Consider the following 10,446-nt stretch of genomic DNA (forward strand, 5'->3'; position numbering starts at 1 on the left):
AGGAAATCATATTGTTTATTTATTCTACTTGATTTCACTTTTCACTTTTAATTAACAAGCTGCATATTCGCAGTACGACAATGTTTCTGGCTATTGAATATACCCTGTATTCATAGGAAATAAAAAACGAAGAGCATGATGACTTTCTGCAAAGAAATGTTTCAAATTATAAACTACAGCGGCAACTGTTCTCAGATGACAGACGATTCATCTGTTTCTTAGAATATAAACTAAGTAGTTTGTAAGTTGTTATGTGGGTTGCTTTCATAAGTTGCTATCTAACCTCAAGATCGCTTGATAAACAAAGAAGTTATTTAAAAAACTGAGCAAAAGAATAGAAATTTTATTTTTATAAGCAACTATAATAGTTGTCGCCTATTATCATTAACAAATCATGGCTTTGCAAGTGCAGGGTAACTGCTAGTCAACCAGTCTGCATTACAATGACATGACTTACTCATAGTACACTCACTTTGACTGAATAAGGTGCATATTCAAAAGCAATAAACCATATCGTACTCAAGTTAATTCAGTTGGACATTTTATTGGTGTGGTTTGTTTACATTTCCGAGAAAGTCGAGCATTTACACAGGTAATAGCAACAATTTGATATTGATAATTAAATACTGAGTGCAATCAACCGAAATCCATATTGAAATTGTGGTAACAGCGCGGTTTTCCCTGAAACCTGAAATAAAAAAGTCAGAAACGAAAACGAATGATTAGTTATCAATATATCTCAAGATATATTTAACGATTTATGTATTTAAGTACCCACAAATTGCAAGTTTCACAAAAGCGTAACACAAATAACCACAATGCAAAAAGTCATAACGACAACATTGACCGTGACGACGAGAAATGTATTTTCCTTTAGAGTGATCATGTTGTTATCGTCGAGGCTGAAAACTGAATGAAGTCAACGTTTGCCTGTCGACAGAGCTTCAAAGCTTGCCACAAAAGCGAATTCGCCGTCAATGCATGAGAATGCAAGCAGAGCAAACGAGGCGAATTCAATTGAGTAATGTAATGCAACCGACTCTCTCTCTCTCTCGTTCTCTCACTGAACACAACTTTAAAACAGATTCAAATGCAGGTACAAAATTTATATACAAATTTATACAACCATGATATAAAATATATATAAACTAATAAAGAGATTCGAATCTGACCAAGTAATACTAAATCAAAGGCAAAATACAGATTTGCCAGGTATTGTCGTTTATCCAATTGACTCCAAAGTTTTTTAAATCCAATTGAATACTAAATGAATCAAACAGGGGGCATTTTATTGCTGTTGATTTGTCAATTTTTCCAGCTAGAACGTCTTCCATTAGATTTCGCAACGCCAAAGGAGCCAGGATAGTGAATTTCAGATCAAGTCGTGATCCACGCCCCAATTGCCGTCTTTTTAAGCCATAATTATAGGTGCTGTTGCCAATATCCATATATCGACTAAAACTAATACATAAACTTTGGAAAATTAATTAAATGAATTGATGGATAACAATAGATAAAAACAATTACCCGGGTCCAGATTCGGACATGTCGTTTACCAAGAGTTCAGCGATGAGGGTCATTAAATCAATGAGCTTATCTGCCTCATTAATTTTTGGATTTCTTTCATTATTCGCAGTGATATGGACACCCTTCAGCTCGATGTGCAGCTGCCAATGCAAAAGATTCATGCGCGATCCAACCTTACGATAACCGTGAAATTGCTGGAGAGCAGATCGTCAGTTGTTATTGCAAGAGATGTGGATATTACAAGAGAGCACTCACTCTTAAGAGATTCAATAGCGTCACCATATAGACCGAACGACGGCGGTGCAATAATATACGACCTGCGACACCACTGGGCCTCTCCCTAGGCGACCATTCGATTTGATGATAGCACCTGTGAAGAAGCTTCTGCATATTCTCAACATTAATGTTTTCAGGGTCTTGAAAGAAGTGCGGCAGATTGTTCATAATGTCAGCAACATAACCAGAATTCACAAGATAGATGGTTGCATCCTCCACGACCTGTGTGCAACAAATGAAAGTATCGATTAATGGACACTCAAGTAAAATATTTCACTCACCCTTAAAACATTATGATCCACATTGTCGTGTTCCTCAATCTTGCTTAGTTTACAGTTAAAGGCTTTGTAATTATGCAGAATAAAGTCATTATGCTCATCTCTCATCTCCTTAGAGACGTTTCGCAATAATTTCTGCTTCTCTAAGGGCACTTTGGAAAAGATCAGATGCAATGGCCCAAGTGGCAGATCCAACAGACGCACCGGCCACTTGAACTCCATCCGCAAGCGTTTCGCATCTTGTTCCAACTTCTTTTCACTATCCTGTCGACCAATTTTGCGCTTACAAGCAGACCTTTTCATTGTATTAAATATGTAGACGGCTTAATGTATTATGTTATTTTGTGTGTGATAAAGAATACAGTTTCAATTTGTGTCTCTTAACGAAAATTTATTGAATGAGTTGTTTTGGCCTACTTGAATACTAGACAACATCGAAATCGATTGACTATAATTAAATATACAATAAATTGTTCAAGAAGTGTGTTATATAATTAAATATACAATAAATTGTTCAAGAAGTGTTTTATAGCATATAATACATTTCAAATATAAACATTTATATATTTTTAAAAATTGCTTTTCATAATTTGTTAAACAAATGCCCATAGTAAATATTTGGTTGCAACTCTTTAATGCTAACATGTATATTAATAATTGTTATAAACATTTCATTTATTTAAAGTAGAGCACCTTAAATCGATTAAATATTGATTCACTTGTTAATTGATCTGTGTGTATGAGTATAAGTTCTATACACCATTATATACTATATAATCATTATAAAAAGGCCTGCAAATTGGTCAAAGTTTTCAGAGTGTTAGATTGAGCATTGTTTTCTAAGGAGTACTTTAATTTTTGGTCAACAGAAATGCGAATTTAAATGTATTTAAATGTAGTTGGTTTGCCAGGAAAGCAAGTAAAAATTATATAATTATAACTTCTATCTATCTGTTGAACAATGTATCTCAAGTTGATGTCAGGAAAGGGAAAACGGGGTAACTCACCACACCACTGAGTTAATACTACTACATAATAATGTTAATACAAGGACCGTCAACAAACAAAACTGAAATCAATACGAAGAATTGACAATTTGATTCGAATATACAATCAATGTAGAAATTGGCCATGACTCTGCTTTAATTTGCATTTCACAACTAAATTAAGCTACAACTTAACAAACAAATAAATGAATAAATTTTCGAATGACTCTGCTTACAGTTTAGATACACGCTGATGCGGAAGGCAGGTAACCAAAAATGAAGGCTCTATGGATGACAAATACATAGATTGATTGGAGTACGTGTACATGGGTATAAGTTAACATTATATATTATGAATAATATTTTGACTTAAATACTATGCAAATAACTGCACATAACTAAGAAACCAAAACTAAGTCCGGACCGTCTTAAGGCTTGTCGAATGAGAAATCGGAGGACTCTGACTCATCGTCATCCCGCTCGACGCCTATGCAATGGATGCCGGTGCGCAACATGGGCGTTCCCTTGCCCTTTCCCAGGACACGTGCCGCAATCACCAGATTCAGCAGCTCCTTGGCATTGTTCGAGTTCACGATGTGCAGCATTTCCCGCAACAGTTTCTCCTTGTACGCAAAAAACTCGATCTTCATCTCATAGAAGTCGTGCTCATCGTGCTTGGTCCCGGTGAACTCCGTAATTCTGCAATGCAGATTCGGTGTGGCACTCACAACCGGCTCAAATTTACAATCCGGCGTTCCTTTGTTGCCGAACAACGTCACCGGCAGATTGAGATCAATCAGATATCTGTGATTAATCTGCAGAAATCCCAAACTGATCGCAATTGTATCTCCTGACCTCTGATACGTCACACAGCTATCCGAGCCAAAGTCATCAGTCTTCAGTGTCGCGGCATCAAAATGCACATGATGATCTGGGGGATTGAAATGGAAATTACAGATTAGCTATATATTGCATGTGCTTATTCATAAGATACACAATATCGAATCAAGACGCACGTTTAATTTTGACAAATCACATTCACTCAGCAGACAATTACACTAGACAACATGACAATTCAATTAAGCGGATGGGAATGGATAAGATTTTTAATGTTATAGTAGCGAATATTAAGTAAGCCCTATTATAGGATAATCAGCAAATGCACAACATTGTAAACATCATTGTAATACAGAAACTAAATCTATATGCTCAGTAAAAATTAACACTATGTCGACTTGTAATTAACATTTAATATTTAAATTTTTGTTGCCCAAATAAATATAAACAATTTGTTTAATTTAATAAAATAAAATAAAATATTTATTAAATTCTTGAATGTTCCTACTACTATTCTTTAAACCAAAAATTTAGTGGAATATTTTATTTAGTTGAAATAAAAACTATCCATATTTTGTTGACCAGTGTAGAACATGTGCGCACAAACAATGCGTGTGGAGAGGCAACTGGTTGCAACTTCCAACATGTGGCGACTATGTATGTAATTTGCATATTTGTCAATGGTAAACATCATTAATTAGAATTAGTGGCTAAATCAATGGCAGGTAAGCCGCAAAAAATAGCATTACGAGTATTATATTGTACCCCTCCTCTCGTACACATGCATATACGCTTGCCGGGCCCAATATATAAATACGTGTAAGCAAACAAACACAAGACACGGCGGGGCAAACAGTTGCCGTTGTGGTCGGCAATTAAGTAAACTTCCACAATAACAAAGTCGACGACGACAAGGATGATGATTATGATGATGATAAGGAGGAGGTGGAAGATGATGATGATGTCGCTGAGGAAATTGCGTGTAAGCGTGTAATTAAACGCGTCCACTGCGAGAAAAGTGGGAAAAGTGAGGGTACAGTCGTCCGTTCTGTACTCAGATTTAACTTCGTTTACTTGGCAGCAAAGGCCAACGTGGCTTGCTACTGTTCGCCAGGCTGCTTACGGCTTAAATTGCATTAAAATTGGGTCAATTGGGACCAGAACGTGCACTCAGGGCTTGTGATTTGTCGTTGATTAAAACAGAGGGAATTCCATTCATATTAAAAGAAAAATATACAAAATTATGAATGGGTTGTTGACATTTTCAATTGAAATCAACATGCAAACAGACGAACTTTTTTCAATGGAATCTCAAGATGTTCTACAACTAGTGCTATAAATACACTAATCAAAATTAGCAACCACATTTACAGCTCGCTAATTGTTAGCACGGGACTAATACACTCCAATAAAACGGTTTGTTTTACAATCCAATTAGCAAACTTTGTTACTTTGTTATGAAATCGAATAAAAACAGAATTTCGCGCCATATTCACGAGTTCATTGGTTTTCATTATACGTCGTCGTAAAGATCTCAAGAAAGGGAAGTCGATTGTCAAATGGACATATATATGTGCTATTTAGTATGGAAAGCAATGATCACTCGTCAGACGCGGAATTCATGGCCCCCAAAAAACCTGGCTATAAATAGAAGTTTTAGTGTTGGCAATACGAAAACGATGACCAATAACAAATGAGGGAAAACTCTTGTTGCAGAATGTCGAAATAGTATTTCAGCAGATTCACAATTGAATTGTTTATGCAATAATAGTTTTATGAATTCATATTTAACATTAAAGAAACGATTTATGGTAAAAAGAAAATAGATAAGACGATTAAATGAAACATTAAATGAGATTAAAAGTTAGATTTATATATTCGAATATTCAGATGATCTTAATAATAAGATATTTTCAAGATAATTTTCTTTGATATGGGATTTAAATCAAATTCATGGTGTATTATAAACAAATTTAATAACTAAAATAAGAATAGTTTCTAAAAGATTGACGCTTTTGTTGATTGTAAAACTGCGCCGCATAAAAGCACGTACTACATAAATATGTATGTATGTATATACAAAATATTTGTTTTTCTAAAAAAAAAATAACAATTATTTATATTTATTTATATCGATATTCATTCTGCTGTGTTGTCTCTTCTTCCGCAGAATGTAGAATGTCTGCGCCAACAATTCTTTTGGCTGTTCGCCCGCTCAGCAAATACGTCATAAGCAGATTGAGATTTATTTACGTTTAATGTGACTTTAATTTTTGTACTACAGTTTACTAGGAAAAACTCGCATTGCGACAGTCGGTCGAGTGGAAATATTTTTACATCAACAATATTTTTTTTTCTGCTGCCTAATGTAAAATTGAAGCGATTTTCAGACCCTGAAAAATCTTGTGTATGCAAACAATTTATTGTAATCCAGCTAAATCTGCTTAAACGCGACTTGACTCAATGTAAAATGGCACAGAAAACAGGCAACAACGTTGTAACAATGGAAAATATATATAAAGACGACCCCTACCCCACTTTCCCCCCTTTAGACCTTCTGCTTGCAGTGGATTGCGCATTTAATTTGCCCAAGCGAAGCTCAAGTGTCGCCCAGGGGAGAGTTTATTATTATTTTCGTTTTTTTTTTTTTTATTCAGTTTTTATAAACAGAAATTCTATTGAAAGTCACGCTCTGTGTGACTCTCAATCAGTGCTGATCGAATGATAAATGGAAGCCCAGAAAAGATCATTATTATTGAGCAATTAACTAAGAAGAGGGCTCAAATTTTTTGACTGTGATATGGCGCTATCTCCCTTGCACTATCTATCTCTCTCTCTTTGTCTTCATTTGGTCGATCAATTGATTGACATTGTCTGTTTATACAAATTTCAATTGTTTTGTTATGGGTCTCTCTATTATATATGAATATTAATTAACATCTAACGTTTCTGGGACAGTCTAAGTATCTACACGTACAGTGAAGCCTTCTTTTTTGACAGCTCGTTACGCTCTGCTATCATCCCCCACTATGACGTACGATGTCTCGGACCAGTCACATGTTGTTCATCTGATACTATATTTCATTGCAACGAGAAATAGATTGTTCGCTAACAATTCCTCAGGGGGGCATTTGAGCACGTAGTTGATTTGGTTGTTCGGGCTTATTTCAATATTCCCCGACAATAAATAAACAGCAACAGTTGGGCACGAATTGAATAGAATTTTACTTAAATGCATGCGACTACAACACTTATTAAGAATTTACTATAATTAAAAGTAAACTGTGGGCTGTACGCGCATTATATTCTAGTTACAGGATTGTCACCCAGATGAATGAAAGCAATACAATACAAAAACAAACTTATATTTTATTTTATTTAAGTCTCCATGACTTCTTATTTTTATGTAAATACTACACAATATATTTTTGGGATGTCATTTTTTCTACACTTTCTTTTCCCTTAAAAAAAAATTATTTTCTTGGTTATTTTTATTTAAATTTGTATTATAATTGGTTATGATTTCTTAAAAAAAGTTTAACAAGATTAGATGCCTTGAGATTAACTATTTTTAAAAATAAAAAACAAATATGTGCATTCATAACATTGTCAAAGCATTTTTGTAGATCGAGTCTCCACTGTACTTAAGTGCTTTTAAGTGGAATTGTCTAGCGTGTTCTACATACTCTCTTCGTATTTTCGTCTTGCTGTGATGTCATTTTATTTTGGGCAATAGAAACATTTGGTATACAGTAAACACTTAATATTTTTTGTATGCGACCTAAAAAGGTGGCCTCGAATAGAGGTCGCATGATCGACCCATAGATATATTCACAAAATGCATAGTAAAATTGCAAATGTTTGAAATCAAAACAATTGTCGAGGTGTTGCGGGACATCTGCCAATTAAACACCCTCGGAAACCGATGTCAGTTACATATGGTGCTATAGAGGGCGCTAAAAGGGGGAGGGACAGGGAGGAGAACTCTCTCGCGACGGACAATGTAAAGGGGACAACAACAACAACAATAAAAACATGCAACTATTAATAGACAACAACAGCAAATGACAGTATGCAAATATCTATATGTATATATGTAGATTTCTTTGGTTGAGCAACAATAAAACATTTGTTGACAGCATTGCATTGTGCAATTTAATTAAAAAACTCAACGGCGTCTCAGGTGGCAAATGGAAGTGATAATTGGCCTAATCAGATTGCTAACTTGCCTAGCAGATACATATATAAATGCTCACATGTCTGTATAACAGGTTCTTAAGTAATCTATGACGGTTTCTAATTCTCACGACGATGACAAATTGTTAAATTGATAATTGCAGCAGCTGATTTTTGTTGTTGTTTTTATGGTTTATTACCTACAATTCATTACTGCCATAAATAATGAAAATAATAATAGAATTCAAATAGAAATGGAAACTAATCTGAGGCGAAATTTTAAAGTCCAGTTAAGACGTAAAAATAGAAAAAAAATTAAATATAAAAAATAGCATAATAAAGTTGTGTTAATATATAATACATCTAGAAATCTACATATTATACTATATAATATATAAAAGTAGGAAGATTATATTAAAATTTCAATTAGAAAGGCGATTTCAACTGTCAATATTGATACTTTGTAGAGATGAGGTGATTGCAATTTATTATTTTTAAATTAAATTATTATACCTGTTTTATTACAACATACTAGTTTCATCATAATTACATAGCTACATGGCTTACTAATTAAACTTTTCAGTTTTTTCAATTTACAGAATTTTTATTTAATTGTCTCAAATTATGAATATAAATGTGTTATTAAAATGTAAAATATTCAATTTGCTTTATTTCTTAAACAAGTGGGCAAGGGTATTAATTATTCGTTATAAGACTAGGTTGTTTTCTTTTTAATTCTTGTTAACAATATTTTGATTTAGTGTTTTGGCCAACTTGATAAGGAGGAGTCAAACTAGGCCTGATAAGCGAACAGAAAATGTTTCGGCCTTGTGATTTAATTGAACAGAAAGGGGGCGCCTTTCCACTCCTACCACCCACCAACCCCCACCCCGGACATGACAGAGACTGTCAGCTGTAAGTCCGACTGCCACATGAGGTACTTACATACATATATGTATTTTGAAAATTGGCTTAAACTTGACCATGAACAAATATTATTTTTAATAAAAGAGGCGGGGAAAAAGGAAAACAAAACAAAACAAGGCCCCGGGCCAAAACGACAACAAAGTGTGGGAAACATATAAACTGTCGATATTGTGATTCCTGCCCAGCGAAATCAGAATACATAACAAGAACTGCCAAGGCGACCGCGAAAGGGAAATAGCAAATATATACACACGCACAATCGCGATTCAAATAAAATTTAGTTTTGGAATTGCCGGCATATAGTGAATTTCGATATGCAAATGGAATGGGAAATGGAAGGGTAAACAAAATTGAATTACCTGGCGGTTGATCCACAACTTCGCTAGAGCAATCTGTCATTTTACCAGTTGTATCAATTATAAATGCAGAAGCGTTGATTGTCAAAGCTGTTTCTCACACGATTAATGCGTAACTCTGATTCGCTACAATCGTGTTTTAATTAGCAGCAACACAAGACGCGAGCGATCCAAACAATAGAACAAAACTACTACAGTTTTGCAGCCACCAGCAACGCGAGCGACGACTGCCACCCGGCTCAAAGGCTGCCACCCTGAAGAATTTCCCGATCTGGCTTGATTTTTTGTACTTAAAAAAACAAGTACATTTCCGAAATTGGGTTTTTATCATATTTGTACTTAATTTCGGATTTTTTATTTCTTATTTTCTAGAATTTTTTAAATTTTTGCATAATTTTTTTAAAATTTTCTTGATTTTTCGATATAATTTGAGAATTAAATTTTCCAACTTCTCTTCCCGAGGTGCTGTCGAACTTCGAACCTTTATTAAAATATTAACCTTAATTTGCTCTAATTTCTAAATTTTAATTTTCATCAAATAATTTATCTTTTATTAAGTTCTTTGCATTTTTTAAAAATGCAATTTTTATCAGTGCTGGCAGCTTGGCAGTCAGTGTTGAAACGGCACAGCTGATTTCCAAACTTGCCAGCGCATTATTTTTATTTTTAACATTTATTAAATTTTAAAGCTAGAATTTTTTAAGTTTAAGCAGATTTTTTGTTAGAATTCTGTCGAATATTTTAGTTCAAATAATTAAAAATAAAATTTGTTACACAACTTCTCCTATTCCCAATTATTAAAAAAAAAAAAATTACAAATAATTAAAATTACGCGCCGTTTTCAAATTTTGTCGTCGTCATTCCTTACGTAACGTATTAACCTTACGTCATACCGTATTTGTAACATTTTATCGATAGCTATCGAGGGTGCTGCCGGACTTTCCTCATTTTCAGACTGCAATTGGATCTGGATATGGAGAATTGACCTTTTCTAGGACCCGGGCTACATTTTCTGGGATTCAAGTGTGGCAGCATTTGCTTGGAAGATCACGGAAACAGCGCGAGAGTTAAATTCACTAATTT

General features: G+C 34.3%; 2 protein-coding genes across 4 annotated transcripts; both read right to left on the bottom strand.

The window, feature by feature from the left end:
• Positions 1-1,085: 1,085 nt before the first annotated feature.
• On the bottom strand, positions 1,086-2,398 carry LOC117788823. Of its 3 annotated transcripts, none has more exons than XM_034627707.1 (4): positions 2,085-2,398; positions 1,783-2,025; positions 1,528-1,721; positions 1,086-1,455 (listed from the first exon to the last, which is right to left on the bottom strand). In XM_034627707.1, the coding sequence occupies exons 1-4, from the start codon at positions 2,382-2,384 to the stop codon at positions 1,182-1,184; spliced, it is 1,011 nt and encodes a 336-aa protein (XP_034483598.1). In that variant the 5' UTR covers positions 2,385-2,398; the 3' UTR covers positions 1,086-1,181. The 3 variants fall into 3 exon arrangements, with proteins under 3 accessions (XP_034483598.1, XP_034483597.1, XP_034483596.1); XM_034627706.1 differs by having other exon boundaries at positions 1,086-1,461; XM_034627705.1 differs by having other exon boundaries at positions 1,086-1,473.
• Positions 2,399-2,451: 53 nt separating this feature from the next.
• LOC117788824 (UPF0687 protein C20orf27 homolog) lies at positions 2,452-9,561 on the bottom strand. The gene is made up of 2 exons (XM_034627708.1): positions 9,367-9,561; positions 2,452-3,998 (listed from the first exon to the last, which is right to left on the bottom strand). The coding sequence occupies exons 1-2, from the start codon at positions 9,404-9,406 to the stop codon at positions 3,496-3,498; spliced, it is 543 nt and encodes a 180-aa protein (XP_034483599.1). The 5' UTR covers positions 9,407-9,561; the 3' UTR covers positions 2,452-3,495.
• Positions 9,562-10,446: the final 885 nt, after the last annotated feature.

The sequence above is a fragment of the Drosophila innubila genome, assembly GCF_004354385.1.
Source record: "Drosophila innubila isolate TH190305 chromosome 3L unlocalized genomic scaffold, UK_Dinn_1.0 0_D_3L, whole genome shotgun sequence".
Lineage (NCBI taxonomy): Eukaryota > Metazoa > Arthropoda > Insecta > Diptera > Drosophilidae > Drosophila > Drosophila innubila.